This window comes from Chelon labrosus (genome assembly GCF_963514085.1).
Source record: "Chelon labrosus genome assembly, chromosome: 13".
NCBI classification, from domain to species: domain Eukaryota; kingdom Metazoa; phylum Chordata; class Actinopteri; order Mugiliformes; family Mugilidae; genus Chelon; species Chelon labrosus.
This window is the reverse complement of record NC_140346.1, coordinates 29039025-29057947: the sequence shown is the minus strand read 5'-3', so window position 1 is coordinate 29057947 and position 18923 is coordinate 29039025. Positions and strand designations below refer to the sequence as shown.

Genomic DNA, 18923 nt, shown 5'->3' with positions numbered 1-18923 from the left:
CAGGAAGAGAAACGACTAAAACACAGAAGACGAGTTGATTTACTCACGTCGGACACGTTGGCGCCGACCGAGAAACATGTCGACATAAAATCTGGTTCAGGAATAAAATGTCGAAGCTCAACGTCTTTCCACAGATTTAGAAAGATTTCCTTCAACATGTCGTTGGTTTGATAAACGCGTCGTAACATGCTTCAACATGGAAATATTAGCATGCTAACGCTAGAAGTCTGATCATCCACTTTTTATTGAGATACAGATGCTTTTGTTTTGTTTTAGTCCGAGGTAAAAAGCCAAAATCGCGTTAGACTTTATAAACTTTACTTATCGTGTTTTTTCCTGGATCGTAAATATCTTGAATGTTAAATACTACTCAGGAACCAGACTGTAGAACCAGTGGACGCCATGACGGCTCCTCTGCAGTGAAGCCAAATGGTGACTGGCTGCAGCATAGGTCATAAGCTCCACCCCCTACATGTTATTGGGCGGGATTTGGGCCCGCTAGGTAGATGATGATGTAATGCTGATGTACAATCAAGGTATTTGATGGTATAAAAACAGGAAGTGACAACATGATAATTGACAGTTGCCACGACAACTGCTCTTTGAAATGAGTAGTTGTGCTGTAAACTAACTGACCTCAAGTTAAACTTTAGTTCAGTGAGAATCGTCACTAGCTTGCTAGCTAGCTACGTTAGCTCTGTGTGGCGTTAGCATGATGGAGCTGGATTTAAATGTTGTTAGTAACTGAGCAGAGAGCAGTGATAACCAATCACCAGCGAGTCTGGAGGAAGAGTGGGCGGGTCCAAACTCACAAGATGGTGGCGCCTGTATCCCACGAATGCTAGCTAGCCTTCTTTTTTTACAGTCTATGACTCTAGATGGAAAACATGAAATGAAAAACACAGAAAGAAAGAATGACGGTGACTTTAAATCAAAACGTATTTATTGAACAGCCCCTACCCGTATATAAAGCAGATTATAAAGCATGACAAAGTGCAGGATGAATTCTCCCAATACTGATATTTAAAAGTGTTAAAACAGAACATTTGTGATGAGTAGAATGTATTCCTTGTCGTAGATGTATATCTGAAAGTATTAAAGTGGAAACAGTGACAAAAAAAAAAAAGAAAAAAAAGTGCAGAGTCATGGCAACATTTAAAAGTAATGATCAGCTGAGTTTTACTCTGTTAACACATGAATCCATCCTCCATGGGTCAGGAGAAAATCTTCTGCTGTGCAGATGTTTTTTTGTTTTTTTAAATGCACCAAACGATTACTGAAAACAACAACTAACCAAAGTTTAACACCATAGCTAAGAATATGAAACCACTTCCTCTAACAGCCACTACATAGAGGAAGGATATAACACTCAGTGGTCTAAACATCCTGACATCTCCAGGATGGACTGAGGACGAATCGTCTGCCTTTTTCTCTAATGCCTATTTATTATTATTATCAGTCTGTGTGTGGTTTGTTGTTTTTGCCATTTTTAAAAGAAAAAAAACTTAAAGTAACATAAAATGGTGATAATGAATGAATAGTGTGAAGTGACTTGTGATGAGAATACTGCACCTAGAACCGTTTAGTGGCACATTAATTGTTCCTCTTGCTCCATCTTCAGACCAAACTGAGACGCTGTCGTTGAAATGAATCGGTAGGTTAGCTAAAGAGCTAAAGATTGCTAATGGTAGCATGCTTGCTAGTAACACTGTCTGTAAAGGTGAAATTTAGCTAACGTTTAGCCATGGTAGCAATATTGCTCCAATTAAATACATCAACTCCTGCTTAAAGGACTGACCCCAACCTTTCTATAGCGCCACCATCAGGTGGACATTGGGGTTAACTGTTATGACCCTTGATCCTGGTCCTAAATGTCCTAGAGTTGGTCTCCTGTAGCTTCCTAAAGTCTGTCATTGTCTTCCTTGTCTTCTCCTAGAGTTGGTCTCCTGTGTCTTCCTAAAGTCTGTCCTTGTCTTCCTTGTCTTCTCCTAGAGTTGGTCTCCTGTGTCTTCCTAAAGTCTGTCCTTGTCTTCCTTGTCTTCTCCTAGAGTGGACTGGATTCAGTCCAATAAATCTTTCAGTCAAAGTTAATGTAGTGTGGAGAGGGTAGCTGGTACCTTGTGTTCTCTACTCCAGAAATGTTCTGGTCATCCAACGCTGCCATAAACTCCCTAACCCTCTCTGGAAGATGTTTCTCCTTGACGCTGTCTCCAGGAAACTTTTCTCTTCTTTTAAACGCAGCGTTCATTAAAACAGAAGAAGACCCTCTGACGCTACAGGGACGTGGTTTCAGTTTACAATCAGACTTGGCTGCAGCCCCATAACAAACCCATCCTGTACCGGCTCCGGACATCTGACTATCTGACGTATTTGGGTAACTTTGATACCTTCCATGTAGCTACTGTCACGTGTCCTTCACTTTGGTTTAAAACCAGTATGTGGTCATAATCTTTTGGCTAATCGACATGTGAAACTCTAGAGACCCTCATGGAGCGGCTGGCTTGGCTGTAAACTTTAAACAAACAAATGAAATGAAATAACTGAGAGTAACTGAGAATGTGAGATGCCGTCTAAATCTGAACCTCTCTCTCAGAGCTCGGTCCTGGTCCCAGTCCCAGTCCCAGTCCTGGTCCTGGTCCTGGCTAGGCTGCAGAGTTCAGGACTTTCTGAGGGTCTTTGACGGTGTTGCTGATGAGGCCCGTTTGGGAGTTGGTGCTGTTCTGACTGTGAAGCCTCATCAGAGCCACCTCCTTACTGCTCCGGTCCTCCTCCTCCTCCTCCTCCTCCCTACTGCTGACGCTCCTCACCGGTAACTCCACCCTCAGCCTCTTCCAGAACCGGGACGACAGCTCTTTGGACTTGTCCCCCTGCCAGCGGACCAGAGCCAGAGCCACCCGGGCCCTCCTCAGCTCCCGGACCCAGCCCTGCCTCCGGACCGGCTTGTACTGGATCAGGATCACCCTCAGGTGCCCCCCCCGCGCCATGCCATCGATACCGACCTTCAGTTCCAGCAGAGCCTGGGAGCCCTGGGAGGCGTAGCCCGGACCGACCACCACCAGGAGGCGCCGGCTACGGGCCACAAAACTCAGAGTCTCATCTGTGATGGCTGCAGGGAGAGGGGGAGGGGAGGGGGGTTAATGGAGGGAGGGAAGGATGAAGGAACTAAAGATTGAAGGAAGGAAGGAAGGGAGGAGTGTGTTTGTGTGTGTGTCCCAGTGCTGCAGTAGCATTAGCATCTTTAGCGACAGTAGCAGTGAAGCTGAGAGCAGAAGCTGTTGATGTAAAACCTGGAGCAGGAGGAGAATACTACTAGTAGTACTTCTACATGAAGTACCAGTAGGTGTAGGAAGTAACAGGAGCAGTAGAAGTAATAGAGAGAGAGTATTAGTGTGTACGACAGTATCAGGCTTCGTTCAGACCTCACATCAACACCTGGTCTCACCTGGTCTCACCTGGTCTCACCTGTCCATCTACCTGGTCTTAATATAAATGTGTCTCCACATGCGTCCCCAGCCAGCACTTGAGATCTGATCTCAGTTTGTGTGTCTGTAAATCAGCAGCGCCATCATGTGGTCAGTAGAATATTGTACCAGCTGCTGTCTCTAATGGATCTCTATCTACCGCTGGATCAGAACCATCAACAGCTGCTTGTTGACTTGGAGACATGATCCAGATGTTGGAACCAGATGGAAAGACTCTCACATGTTAAGATCTGATTGATTTTAGAGACAAAGGGAAGTAGGGAAGGAAAGAAGGAAGGAAGGATGGAAAGAAGGAAGGAAGGATGGAAGAAGGAAGGAAGGAAAGAAGGAAGGAAGGATGGAAAGAAGGAAGGAAGGAAGGAAGAAAGGATGGAAGAAGGAAGGAAGGAAAGAAGGAAGGAAGGATGGAAAGAAGGAAGGAAGGAAGGAAAGAAGGAAAGAAGGAAAGAAGGAAAGAAGGAAGGAAGTAGGAAGGAAAGAAGAAGGAAGGATGGAAGAAGGAAGGAAGGAAAGAAGGAAGGAAGGAAGGAAGGAAGGAAGGAAGGAAGGAAGGATGAAGAAGGAAGGATAGAGGGAAAGAAGGAAGGAAAGAAAGGAGGAAGGATGGAAGAAGGAAGGATGGAGGGAAAGAAGGAAGGAAGGATGGAAGAAGAAAGGAAGGAAAGAAGGAAATAAGAAAGAAGGAAGGAAGGAAAGGAGGAAGGAAGGATGGAAGAAGGAAGGAAGGAAGGAAAGGAGGAAGGAAGGATGGAAGAAGGAAGGAAGGAAGGAAAGGAGGAAGGATAGAGGGAAAGAAGGAAGGAAGGAAAGGAGGAACAATGGAGGGAAAGAAGGAAGGAAGGAAAGAAGGAAATAAGAAAGAAGGAAGGAAGGAGGGATGGAGGGAAAGAAGGAGGAAGAAGGAAATGAAAGAAGAAAAGAAGAAAGGAAGGGACAAAGGAAATAAAAAAGAGAGGAAGGAAGGAAGGACCAGCCCCGTTAGGACTGAGACCAGATCAGTGTTCACACCTGGACCTGTTTAATCTGGACTCTAGAGACCAGATCAGGATGTTAATGTTTGCTCTGAACGGGGCCTCAGAGTGTGTTCTACTGTAGTAGTAGTAGTAGTACTAGTATTAGTAGTATAGTACAGTAGTACTATGAGTACTCACTCCCTCCAGGCAGACTGTCTCTGTCAAAGATACACACTGAGTACCCGAGCTCGTTCTCCAGGACCCTGCGGAGCGTGGACAGGACGAACGTCTCCTCCTCGCTGTTCCTGGCGTAGGAGATGTAGACGTCGTACTCTTTATCATCTGGAGAGAGACACGAGACAACGTCAGGACGTTTTATCTGCTCTGGACATCAGGCTGCGTTCAGCATCACACGCAAACAACAAACTAAATTAAAGCTGCAAGCAGCATTGAGGTGGCCAAGCAGAAAGTTCAGCAGTGCAGATTTGCCATGTAACTCAATGCAGTTGCATCAGACATAAAGCATTAAGCAGTCACAGCAGGTTTCAAGCCAAAAAACCCAGGATTGGTTGAGATATAAGGTCACTTCCTGTTTGGCGAATGCTTTTGCCAATTGTTCCAGAAAGCCATGCATTGATAAGGCATGGTCTGAAGATGGCCTGTGCCAATTTCGGTGAAGATCAGAAGAAAGTTGTGACCTGTGAAAACTTTTTGATGGTTTTGATTAAATCAAATATGGCGGCCGAATCAATTACGATGACATCACAAGTTGGCGTGGGTCGGCCTAAGGACGTCTAACAGTATTACCAGACACCATTAGTACATTTTAATTCCAAACACATCAACAGCTAAAGGCCAAAAGGCATCTTACTTAATTGCAGCGCCCCCTAGAGGTCAAAGGTCGCCAAATTTCTTGAGCGTTCCCCTGATCGGGTCCTGAGACCATGCACCAAGTTTGGCTCTGATACACGCAAGGGCTGCTGAGATATGAGCTCACTTCCTGCTAGGGGCTTCGCCGCAAATTTCGATTGGCTGTTACGGGAGAACGGTTTTAGTTCCGAAGACAAAAAGTAATGCATTAATGAAGCACGGTCCGTAGATGATGTGTGTGAAGTTTGGTGTCGATCGGACAAAATTTGTGACCCGTGAAAACTTTTAAGTGTTTTTGATAAAATCCAAAATGGCGGAAATTCCAATGGGGCGAAATTAACATCATAGGTATCGTTGATCTCGGCATGATCCGAGGAGTCCAACAGTACCAGGTTTTTAAATATCAGGCATACGGGTCAAAAGTTATAAGCAAAAACGCAATTTTGCTAATTACAGCGCCCCCTAGTGGCCGAATGACACCAAATTTTTATTGCGCACTTCTAAGGGAGTGTCGAAGCGTGTGACCAAGTATGGTCTTCGGAAGTCAAAGCATCACCGAGATATAACAAAACTTCCTGTTTGGCGGCTTTGCCGCCGACTGCGATTGGCTAACGCGAAAAGTCGGCATGAACTGTCACTGGGGCGACCCACGGTATCTGCGGATATCGCAATTTCATTTCAAATAAAAACGCATCAAGAGATATGAGCAAAAACAATGATTTGCTAATTATAGCGCCCCCTAGTGGCCACAAGACACCAGATTTTTTTCGTACACTTGGGACAGCATCTGGAAGCGCGGTACCAAATTTGGTTTCATTGCTCCAAAGCGTTGCCGAGATATGAGATAAAATGGAAAACGGCGCCATCGCTGCTAATTTTGATTGGCTGTTACGGCCAAATGGTTTCGAACCTGAAGACACCTGATAGTATCTTTTGTGCGCATTGGTCAGAAGACGGTGTGTGCCAATTTTCGTGAGAATTGGACAAAATTTGTGACCGCTGAAACTTTTTTCGTGTTTTCGCCAAAATTGTAAATTGCGAAAAATCTATCATGACGCATTATGACGTCATAGAGTGCGTTGAAATCGTCATGATCCAAGGATTCCAACGATACCTTGTTTTCAAAAATCGGACATACGGTTCAAAAGTTACATGCACAAATGTACTTTAAACTTTGACCCGTTGGTGGCGCTACAGCGTGCTTAGTGCTTACATGAAACTCTGTCAAAGTAATGTTGAGACTGTCCTTAAGCTGTGTGCAAAATTTCACAACTTTTTACCATACGGTTCTATGGGCTGCCATAGACTCCCATGGCGGAAAAATAATAATAATAGGGAAGAAAACGTACAATCACAATAGGTGTCCTACGCAGCTTCGCTGCTTGGCCACCAATGATGACGAAGCATCAGTGGAAACACGTCTTTATCTCTTCTCAGAAAAACTCAAACCTTCCATCCTGATAAACACATATGAGACATAATCTTAGATCTGTGACGTCCCAGAGTCTGTGAACGCTTCACGGCAGGAAACCAGCGCAATGCAGCGATAACTAAGAAGGAAGGAACATTTTTACGAGCAGCACTCTGAAGATTTGACGAGCTTTAATAATACTAAAGCTCCGAGCGGCGGCAGGCGGAAAAGAAATTTACTGAGAGGAGGTTAAAGTGTTTTATTGACTGTTGAAGAGTTTTTATGATTAGAAACCTGCTGACCATGGTTTTAATTATTATGTTTAGATTGTTTTTATCTATTTTAGTGTTGGTTTACTGAATTACACTAGAGTTCAGTTTGCATATTGTCAGTTTATTAGTTCATTAATGTATTATTGCTGTTATTATTATTTTAATTTAATAAAAAAATGGATTAAACTACATTTCCCTTCTCTCCTTGTCGCTCTATGTTTTCCTGACTATTAAATATTATGAGTTTGTAATAATTATTATTATGTAAAATATTATTTTATTCTATTTCTCTTTACTTTAAGTATAATTCTTATTCATTTTAAACACACAGGACATGAGCTCTTATTGTTTGGTCTCTGTCCCGTCAGTGAGGACCCAGAGGGAGCAGGTGAGCAGATGGAGCTGCAGGCTCTGGGACGTCCCACCTGTGTGCCTCTCGTCGGTGCCGAACCAGGACCTGTAGAGCAGCAGCAGCTCCAACCAGAAGACGTGATAAACCACGAAGAGCAGCAGCATCAGGACCAGAGTGACGCCCAGACCACAGCCCAGCTCCACGGACGGCAGCAACTCTGAAACACAAGATCTTGTGTTAAGCTACGTTGAACCCGAACGTAAAAAAGCTTAAAGGTGTCTCGACTTTTAGAAGATTTAAAGTCACGGTGGACGTCAGAAGAAAGAAAGTAAACAGACTGATGGCATCTAAATTCCTGTTTGACCTCCGACCTCCAATCAGCTGATCGTTCCTCACCCTCCTTCTCCAGACGAACACTGCGTCTCTCCTGCCCTCGTGGGTTCCTCACCCAGCACGTAAAGTCTCGGCTCTGGTCCTTAGACTGGAAGTCACGGATCAGCAGGATGTTTTCCTTCGTCACGTCACCGAAGTCGTACTTCACATCCCTGCAACCAATCACACAGCTCAAGCTTTTCAAAACAAAACACCACTTCATCTCATCTGGTCCAGCCTTGACGTTTTGGTCTCCACCTGGTGGTTTGGGAGAATCGAGAATTGTTGAGGTTGTCCAGCGTCTTCCCGTCCACCGTCCACCAGATGGCCTTGGACTTATCTTCGTCGATGTAGGGGAACAGAGCCGAGCATTTCAAACGCACATCGGTGCCTGGCGGAGACGAGAGCAGAAACAAACACTCAGACTCCATCATCGTATCCGTCGACAGTCTGAGCTCTTTACGTCACGAGATTCAGTTCAGACGACGAATGTTTTCATCAAGAACAAGAAGATTCATCAGATTCATCAGATCATTAAGGATTTCTGCTTTTAGGACGAAGATTCTGTCAAAACAGGAAAAATTCTGTTTGCAGCTTGTTTCTTAATGAACGTCACCACCTGAAACAGTTGCTCTGATTAAATTTACCTTTGGTCCTTTAATATGCAAATCCTGTATATTGTTCCTTATTATTATTCGTTTTTTATTTATTCGAGTCTTTTTTTTTCATGACTGAGCGACTGTGACCAAGTTCCCTCGTGGATCGATTGAACGACGAGTCAAGATAAAGATTTACTGAAGCAGCTTCAGACGGAAAATAAGATGAGCTGCACAAATACTGACTGCAGCAGCTCTGATCTGATCTGATTCAGTCTAATTAGTGTCCTACATGTTGCTGCAGCCGCCTGATAAGTTTATTTTTCATTTTATTTTGAGCAGACGTTTTAAATCAGGGTGAATAAAGTCGAGCTTCCTTTAAACGCCGTGGACCTGCAGTATGTTTCTGTTTTACGAGCTCCTGCAGCCGCTTCGATTGACTTCCTGGACGTTGAATCTGCTCTCAGAAAACTAATTTATGTGTTTGGCAGAGCAGCTTTATGTCCTGAGAGTCTGGCTGCAGGTGAAAACAGGAAGGATGGAAGCTTCACGGCTGAGTCCTGACCCTTGTTATTTTATTTACATATTTTATTTTAGTTTATTTGGACATATGACTACGGATCCTACCAAAATAAAATAAAATAAAATATGTAAATCATGTCTTCTGATGTATTGTTTCCTGTTTTTAATCCAGAACTCGTTTCTGATCAGTAACCGGCGCTGCTGTACCAATCCATCACCATGGCAACCGCATCCTTTAACAACAACCTCCTCCTCTGATCTGATCTCAGACTCTACGTGTCTCTGTGACGAGGTTCAAACCTTTCAAACTTAAGTTTCGTGTCAGAAATCTAGTTTTAAGATGCAAATAAAAATATTTTATTCTGGTTTATTATCTAATGATCTAAAAAACATCTCTAAGTCCCTGTGTCTCCACCTGGTCTTAATCTAAATGTGTCTCCACATGCGTCCCCAGCCAGCACTTGAGATCTGATCTCAGTTTGTGTGTCTGTAAATCAGCAGCGCCATCATGTGGTCAGTAGAATATTGTAGCAGCTGCTGTCTCTAATGGATCTCTACCTACCACTGGATCAGAACCATCAACAGCTGCTTGTTGACTTGGAGACATGATCCAGATGTTGGAACCAGATGGAAAGACTCTCACGTGTTGAGATCTTCTTTCCTCATTTATTTATTATTAAGTTTCTGTTTAAAGTGTCTGGTGACGTCTTCAGTGACCTTAGATATAAAGTGTGGAGGCTCAGCTACGTGGGGTCGTCCTTCAGTCTTAAAATGATTCAAACAGAGATGGAGGAGGAGCTGAGAACTTGCCTGGTTTGACGATGATGACTTCTTCTTCAGCAGGTACGAGGATGTTGGGCTCTTTGTTCATTCTGGGTGGATCTAGATGGAATCACTGAGGTTATATAACAGCATGGTTCCCTGATTAAAGCCTGAACACCAGCATTACTACTTATTACTATGAGTGCAGGACTTACAGACGCCGGTGACGTTGATGCTCCTGGTGAAGTTGAGGGCTGTGCCGTTCCTCTTGAAGTGGACGACGCAGAAATATAAACCCTGAAAGTGTTCCAACATGACGTGGATCTGCAAACGGGCTCCTTTCTGCTCCCGGTGTGAGTTCCAGGACTCACGCGGGAAACACTTTTGACAAGATCGGAGACAAAAAGAGGCTTCAGACATGTCCACACTGGGGGACCCCTCCAGACCATCCTAGTTATCTGTTTGTCAGTTGGGGATTACCAAGTTCTGGCGGCTGAGGGAGAGCCAGGTGACACTGGGCTCGGGTTTGGACACCTTGGCGACGTCCTGCAGGTCTGGACAGTCCAGCATCCTCCCCGTCTGCAGGCCGATGGTGATCTGCATTGGCGCCACCGCGACCGGAGGCTCGCATTCATTGCTGCGGACCACCTCGTCTCGCCGCAACACCCTCAGACGCATGGCGATCTTACTGCAGGACGACTTGTTGCTAGGAGACAATTTAAATGATAAGATCTTAACAGAAGGAATGGAATAAAGCAGAGAGAGAGCTAGGAAGAGCTACTATTAGCTGGGAGGCTAGGAAGCTAGGAAGAGCTACTATTAGCTGGTAGGCTAGGAAGCTAGGAAGAGCTACTATTAGCTGGGAGGCTAGGAAGCTAGGAAGAGCTACTATTAGCTGGTAGGCTAGGAAGCTAGGAAGAGCTACTATTAGCTGGGAGGCTAGGAAGCTAGGAAGAGCTACTATTAGCTGGGAGGCTAGGAAGCTAGGAACAACAACAGAGCACAATTCTTTATCTTTACTTTCAGAATCATCATGACACAATAAACCAAAGAACTTTTTTTCTTCTGCTTCTTCTGCTTTTATTTCATCACTAATGTTCCTGTTTCAGACTAAAAATGAACCACTAATTACTCAGAAGTGACATTAAAGTTTGACCTGAAGCCAGAAAACGTCCGTGAGAACACAGGTTTGTTTTTTTCGGTGTCTCTCTGCTGAGACGTGAAGTCAGAGGAAACAGGACGTGACATGTGACCACACAGGAAGATGGAACTAGATCATGGTCGGGTCTGTTAGCCGCGGCAGATCATTGAATCAGTTCATCTAAAATGTGAAACACTTCAGACTCTGTAGAAAAGTTCAACCAGTACTGTGTTCGCTGGCAGAGAAGGAAGAAACATCTGTGTGTGTTTTTATTAAATTGTTGGGGTCTATTTTTTTTAATTATTACTAACGTTGTGGTCACTGTTTGAGGGTTAAAACCTGTTCAGGGTTGGTTTTAGGATAAAGGTTATTATTAGGGTTATGAGAGAGGGAAGAGAGGGAGGGCTAGGAGCAGCTACTGTTAGCTGGGATGCTAGGAAGAGCTACTATTAGCTGGGAGCCTAGGAAGAGCTACTATTAGCTGGGATGCTAGGAAGAGCTACTGTTAGCTGGGATGCTAGGAAGCTAGGAAGAGCTACTATTAGCTATGAAGTGCTACTGTTAGCTGGGAGACTAGGAGGAGCTACTGTTAACTAGGAAGAGGTATGCTTAGCTAGGAGGCTAGGAAGCTAAAGACATGCTACACATATTTAAACAACTATTTCAGTAAATTTCCATGAAGTTTTAGGATATTTTAAGAAAAACATTGAATCATTGTTGGATGCAGCCATCGTACAGATAGTTTTAGTTTGGAGCATCATTTTCTTCTACACTGACATCATTTGTGTGTTACCTAGTGAAAAAACCAAAGATTATTTTACATTTTACAAGTGTTTTCAGGAAACTAACTGTCCTGAACACAGATAACGGATCTATTTGTTATTCATGAAGCTTTTATTTTCTAAAATAATAAAAAGTAAATGTTATTATTTCCAGGAAACGCCTCCGCCTCCTCTGTGACGGAGGCCGGACTTAAATCCCAGCGCCACGGCGCCCGAGCCTTGGAGCGAGGCCAGCTGACGGGTCACATCTGAACCTCGGTTCCTGTAATCCTCAGATCTTTAAGACGCTCTCAGAGCCACTTTAGCTGATTAAGTGTGGAGGGGCCAAGACGGACGATCGAAACTCAGAGCGCCGCCGACGCAGCAGCTCATTCCGGTCGGATCCGTGGGTCAGATTGTGATCTGATCAACATCCAAACCACCACGAGTCTCAGCTGAACCTACGGGTTCTCAGGGTTCTTTGGGTTTTGAAGCCTTGTTTATTTAAACATAAAACAGAAGTGAGGTGTAATTAAAGGCCTGGAGAAGAGCTCCTCCTGTCAGCAGCAGTCTTACCGTAGCATGCAGATGTACTGGCCGGCGTCGGCGGCGACGGCCGGCTGCAGCCACACTCTGTCCTTGTCTTTGCTGACCCGCTGGCTGCAGAGACGAATCACATTAGAGCGAGAGAACGAACGTAAATCAGACACGACTCGATTAGAACGGCGTTAGAACAAACAGGAGCGTCTGCGCTGGCGCTAATCGAGACGCTCGCCTCCACAACAACCATACATCGTCTCTGGAAGGGAAATCGTTAGAGGACACTTCATCATTCAGTTACTCTCAGACCCCCCCACCACCTCCTTAAACTGTGTCCGTCATAAAAACCTGGTTCTGGTTCAGATCCTCTGACCTGTTGGGGAGTGGCTGCTCCAGGTCCTGATTCTCGGGGATGTGGTACCAGACCAGGTTGTGGCCGGTGCTCTGGGTGGAGGTGTAGTTGTAGACGGAGGGATGAGAGAAAAGAGGGCAGGACAGCCAACCGGCCTCCCCCTCCAGGACCGAGACCGCCGCCTCCCCGTGCTCCCCCCAGTCGGCACATGTGGGCTCTGAGGAGAGAGACCAGGAGAGGGTCAGGGGGGTCAGGATGGACTGAATCCACTTTTCAAAATAAAAGACAGATGAATAAATAAGGAGCTTTATCGTCATAGCAACAGTAACAAAAAGACAGATTTATTATTAGGAGTATATTTAAATCTGCAGACTCTGTTTAAAAGCTTTAACAGATGTTCCATGAAAAAGTCCCTGAGGAGGACGATGCTCATTTCAGTTGATGATGTTGAAGCTGGATTTTATTTTGACATTTGATGTTTGTTGTTTGAAACCATCCAGAGCTTAAAGTCAAGTGTTTGGTTGGCATCCATCCGCCCCGACCTGTAGACCAGGAACATGAAGATGTTCTGACCCCGTCGTCTAAACATCACCGTTTGGTCTTTGTCCAAGTCAAATCCTTCCTCTTGAACATTTGTCCTGATTCTAACATCAACTTCGAGGACAAGATGTTCAAAGTGCTTTCAGCTGGTATATCCACCCACCTATCAGTGGTCATAATGTTGTGGCTGATGGGTCTTTTATTCAGCTGAGCTTCTCAGAGTCTAAACGCATCGTTTTTATTGATCTGATATTTGTTCAAGAACATTTTAGTCATTTAGGAAAGATCTGGCTCTGAGTCACTGATTACTTAATGAGAACTATTAGTATTAGTGATAAATCAGAAATCTGTGAGGGAGGCAGAAAAAAGCAAAGAGTGGATTAAACTCCATTGTTATCTTTAATAGAAATCAATAATTAAAAAAAAAAAAACACCCAAACTCACTGGAGACGAGACTCATTGATTTAATTGATTAGTTTCAGCCGCGGCTCAAGTTTCCAGTCGATCGGTCAAATTATAAACTTGTTAGTGGAGAATGAAGATGATGACGGATCACTGCAGAACAACAGACTGGACGAGCTAAAGAGAAGCTCTGCAACAACGAGAAAATATAAAACAGAGTCCTGGCACTGGCTAACAGCAGCTCCTCCTAGCCTCCTAGCTAACAGCAGCTCCTCCTAGCCTCCCAGCTAACAGTAGCTCCTCTCAGCCTCCTAGCCTCCTAGCTAACAGTAGCTCCTCCTAGCCTCCCAGCTAACAGCAGCTCCTCTCAGCCTCCTAGCCTCCTAGCTAACAGTAGCTCCTCTCAGCCTCCTAGCCTCCTAGCTAACAGTAGCTCCTCTCAGCCTCCTAGCCTCCCAGCTAACAGTAGCGCCTCTCAGCCTCCTAGCCTCCTAGCTAACAGTAGCTCCTCTCAGCCTCCTAGCTTCCCAACTAACAGTAGCTCCTCCTAGCCTCCCAGCTAACAGTAGCTCCTCCTAGCCTCCTAGCCCCCCAGCTAACAGTAGCTCCTCCTAGCCTACCAGCTAACAGTAGCTTTTCTTAGCCTCCTGGCCTCCCAGCTGACAGTAGCTCTTCCTAGCGTACAGAGCTTCCCAGATAACAGTAGCCCTTTTTAGTGTTCCAGCTAATAGCAGCACTTCTTAGCCTCCCAGATAACAGTAGCATTTTTTAGCATCCTTGCATTTCCTCTAACATCCACTAGAGGAGCTTTAAACTACAGCAGTGGCTATATGCTAACAGTAACAGTATTTAATATATATTCTACCGTCTCTATTTCTTGTACATTTGTTCACATGCTAATTCTGTACATTTATTGCTTATATTATTTTTATTTTATTTTATCTTCCTTGTGGTTCTTCATAGTTTTTATTTTTTATGTGCAGCTGAGCTCCTGTGACCAAACAGTCTAGTGTCAGTAGAGTCCTCCCAGGGACTCCTGTAATTACCACTGGTGACCACAGGGGGCGCTGATTTAAATGAGTAATCATTAATTTATAAACAGACCAGCAGCGTCCTGTTCAGGGTCCAGAGCCTCAGGTTGAGAAACCTCAGAGCAGGACGGTTTCCTGTGGATTAATGGAGGCTCTCCACACCTCCCTCACACTCTGGGACGGAGTGTGTGTTGGTAATTGACCTGTCAAGTTTTCTCGGCTGCGGTATTAGTCTTTCTATTAAAACCTCCTCCTCCTGCTCCTCCTCCTCCTCCTCCTCCTCCTCCTCCTCCATCACTATCCATCCATCCATCTACACTAACCCCCCCCCCCCCCCCCCCAGCATCCATTCATCTCTAACATGGAGCTGCTGGAAGCCACAGATTCTCTGCAGGACCAGATTCAGTCTGAATAAAATAAAATAAAATACTTGATTGTTGCATCTAGAACGGTAGAGATTCAATGTGATGATTATTTTATTTGGAGGATGGAGTTTCTGGTTTGAGGCGATGAAACATATTTTAGAACAAACGTCCTTCGTTCAGAGACTTTCCTGACGTAAACGGTTGAGACGAAAAACTAAAAATACTGAATCATTTCCCGGGTTTCAGAGGGCGCCGTCCTGTGACATTTATCTGTGGTTTCGAGCCGCTCAGCTAACGTCGGCTCATTTCCAGCTTTGTCTTCGTAGCAGAGACACATTTTATTAGAGATAAACTTAAAACTCGACCAGAATCTGAGACTAAAGAACGATGTGATGTTCTGCAGAACTGCTGCTTTAAAACCTTCATCATAACAACTGATTCTTTTCCTCAGCAGCTCGTTGGAACCACATTCTTCCTGAGCTTCCCTCCCATTTCCTCCCATTATCCCCCCATCCTCCCCCCGTCCTCCCACAGTAACAAATGAGCCTCCTCTCTCTGGAAGCGTCCCATGGGGCGAGAGCTTCGTCTTTTAATTAACCTCTGCTCCTGCAGAGTTGCACCACATGAAGAAGAGAGGAAGGAAGGAAGGAAGGAAGGAAGGAAGGAAGGAAGGAGCGCTTGTTCATCTTTCATTTTTTGCTGCAGGACTGGAACCAGACCTGAGCCACCTACCTGTCGGCTCGCTGGTTTGACTGACAGCAGGAGAGGCCCCGCCCATCACCGTGGAGAGGAAGAGGAGGGTGGAGATGAAGGACGCCCTGCAGAGACACGGAGAGAGACTGTTAGACGAGTCATTAATTAGACACTAAACATATTTAAATTAAATGAACTGTAACATCTTTTATTAATGCTGCTTCTTCTTCTACTGTTTTTATCTGTTAAAACTCATTTAAAGTCATTCTCCATGAAATGATCAGTGACTGAAAATGAATCAGTGTTCAGATCCAGACGGGTGGAGGAAGACAGATACCAGCCGTAACATTATGACCACCTGCCACCACACAGACCGGGGTCATGGAGATGCTCCGACCCGGTAGAAGCCTCTGACTGATCCAGGGGTCATAATGTTACGGCTGACTGGTTTTAATCAGGTCGTTACACGGCTGGTGGGCGACCTTCGCCTCCACGTCTGAGATAAAATCAGCTGTGACCGACGGAAATGAGACGATGTCACAGACCAGTGAGTGAGAATCAGAAAACGGACCGAGAGAAGTAAAATAAACCGTCGAGTTTATCTTGATAATGAGGAGAAGAAGAAGAGAGGGATGGTCACTGAGGGCCCTCGAGGCTCTGGGGGGCCCTTCTATCTGTCTGCAGCATCAATCAGACAGGTTCAGGTTCTACAAGGAACAAGAACCGAACAAAAACAGAATCTAGTCTGGTTCTAAATGAAGCATGAAAAGAGAAACAGAGAGAAGAGAGAGAAGTAGAGACAGAGGTAGAGAAGAGACGGAGGTAGAGAAGAGACAGAGGTAGAGAAGAGACAGAGGTAGAGAGAAGAGACGGAGGTAGAGAAGAGAAGAAGAGACAGAGGTAGAGTAGAGACGGAGGTGGAGAGGAGAGACAGATGGAGAGATAAAGTGTCACGGTGGACGGTCAGGCAGAGCGAGTGGATCCCAGGAGGAACATCCAGGAGAGAACTGCTCAACAACACCATCCATCACACACACACACACACACACACACACACACACACACACACACACACACACACACACTTCATGCTCGATAACAGATGGAGGCCTCCTGAGTGTGTTGGACTCGTCTCGTATAAACAAACACTCAGCATCGATTTAAAATCTGCTGTTTTATGAATGAACTTCTGCACAGCTCTGATGATGATGATGATGATGATGATGAAGATGATGAAGATGATGAAGAGGCAGGTGAGCTGTGCTCTGCTGATCACTGCAGAGTCTCCAAACGGTCCTGATTGACTTTAATGTGATTATCAGAGTGGATCGATGGAGAGACTCTCTCACACCAGAGTCCCATTTAAAAAGTGTCCGTTTTAAGATGACCTCAGCTTTTACCAGCTTTAAACTAAAACCTCGTGATTTACGAGACTTCATGATGAATCCATAACGTCTCAGGAATAACTCGGCAGATGAACACGTTCAAATTTTAAATCCAGTCTAAACTTGTGTGACTGTTAGTCTGGAATAAACCAGGCTTTATATCCTAGAGTTGTATTTATTTGTGACTGAGAGCAGGCTGGTGCAGAGTTTAAACACCGAACTGTTAAAAACATGAACAGGATTCATGTTAACGTGGAGCTCAGCTCTCAGCGTCGATGCGCTGCTGAAGATAACGGCTCTGATAATAAACTGAGAGGTTTGTAAATGGGGTTCTGCATGCAGCAGTCTGAGCAGCAGACTGAGCGGCAGAGACAGGTCTGTCTGTGGACACCAGGCTGTAGATGTTCATCAGATCTTCAGTCAAAAGATAAACGATCTGACTTTCAGTGAAAGAATCAACAGAGACACGTTCAATGTTCACTGAACTGACACTAACAGAACGGCGATAAGAAACTGCACCAGACTCCGTCCGAAAAATGATTGATTTAACAATAAAAGCAGTAAAGCGGAGACTTACATTGGCAGCAGGTCTGCTCGCTGTCCCCGCGGTCAGAATGAACCAGTCGGAGCTGTTCAGCTGGACGTCCCGGCGGGGGGAGGCGTGGGCGGGGCCAGGACTCACACACACACACCGGGAGCAGCGGGGGCTCCGGTGACGAACGGCCCCGCGTCAGGACTCGATCACGGCCTGTTCAGTAAACCTCCAGCCGCGCCCCGCGCCGGTCCCCGGGGCTCCGGGAAGTCTTCCAGGCTGAACCCGCCCGAGGAACGAACGGCCCCGGATCAATATGGCCGTGAACGAGCGGCAGTCAGCTGATTCAGGAAGTAAACACGCAGAAACAGCTGGACCCGCAACTGGACTGTGCGTCAACACGCTGCGTGAAAGAGTTTCCACGGAGGAACCGAGAAGTTGAGATGATTCCGGTCCACGGTCCACGCTCCTCCTCCTCCTCCTCCTCCTCCTCCTCCTCCTCACTGACACTGTTGCGACATCGACCAGTGATTTCACAACATCACCAGACCTCCACCAGATACAGGTTATTAGACCGTAGAAGAAGAAGAAGAAGAAGAAGAAGAAGAAGAGTCTGTTCTTTCTTTCGGTTTCAGTTGTTAAAGTTGTTTCGTAATGAAAAATACTTTTTTTTTCTTCTTTCATTTTGATAAACTCTTATTTTGAAAAACTTTTATTGTGAAAAATGTTTATGATGGAAAAGTAAAAAATATGTATAATAAAACTTATTATTTTTATTCTTTTACTTTGAAAAACTTTTTTTTTATACACTGTGTGCAATAAAACCTTTATTTTGAAAAACCTTAATGATGAACATAGTTTCTTATGGAAACATCCGGTCTGTTCAGGTGAGAACTGATCTCTAATAATTCAGTCAAAGCTCAGAAATAACATTTAATAGTAAAACATAATCAGGATTTAAAGGTTTTGTATTGAAGGTGTAATCAGATTACTGCTGATACTGATTTACTTCCTTAGTTACAGACTCAGTCACGGGGAGGTGTCGCCCCCTGGTGGCCGCAGTCTGCAATAACACCACAAACATTAAGATTCACAGCAGTCAGGGGCCACAGGGGCCAAATAAAAACTGTTTGGACTGAACAGAAACAGAAACACAAATTAATTTATTAATTATTTAATTATCTGGGGTCAGTGTGTGTGTGTGTGTGTGTGTGTGTGTGTGTGTGTGTGTGTGTGCGCGCGTGTGTTTGTCCAGATGTGACAGTTTATTGATCCTGGAAACATCCGTGAACATCTGGACCCTGAGCCGCTGCTTCCTGTTGTTATTTATGGAGACACGCTTTCACAATAAGAGCCCGTCTCTATATTTATTTCATGAGCCCTTCCTGATGGTCTCAGCGTTAAAGTTGGATGAAGCGTCTCTGGGGACGTCAGGACATCAGGCGCTGAGTGGACGGACGCAGAGCTTTTAGTTTTAGATTCGCTTCAGGAGAAACAGGAGCTTTTAGGAAGAACCACGTCAGAGACCGTGACCCTGAACGCACCACGATGTCACAACACAGATAAAGACTGAAAAACACAGACGGACC

The 18923-nt window shown here is 45.0% G+C and overlaps 1 protein-coding gene across 1 annotated transcript; it reads right to left on the bottom strand.

The window, feature by feature from the left end:
• Positions 1 to 915: 915 nt before the first annotated feature.
• il1rap (interleukin 1 receptor accessory protein) lies at positions 916 to 18290 on the bottom strand. Its single transcript, XM_084559002.1, has 12 exons — positions 17380 to 18290; positions 15457 to 15542; positions 12408 to 12603; positions 12071 to 12154; positions 10073 to 10298; positions 9808 to 9973; positions 9641 to 9712; positions 7971 to 8103; positions 7737 to 7885; positions 7414 to 7557; positions 4634 to 4777; positions 916 to 3106 (listed from the first exon to the last, which is right to left on the bottom strand). Coding segments are annotated over exons 1-12 (1866 nt in total). The 5' UTR covers positions 17382 to 18290; the 3' UTR covers positions 916 to 2642.
• Between the last annotated feature and the right edge of the window lie 633 nt (positions 18291 to 18923).

Coding starts and splice junctions, on each gene's coding strand:
- il1rap (XM_084559002.1), bottom strand. Junction 12,155..12,407: donor GAGCAGCCACTCCCCAACAG/GTCAGAGGATCT, acceptor TCGTCTCTGCAG/CCAGCGGGTCAGCAAAGACA. Junction 7,886..7,970: donor CGATTCTCCCAAACCACCAG/GTGGAGACCAAA, acceptor GATTGGTTGCAG/GGATGTGAAGTACGACTTCG.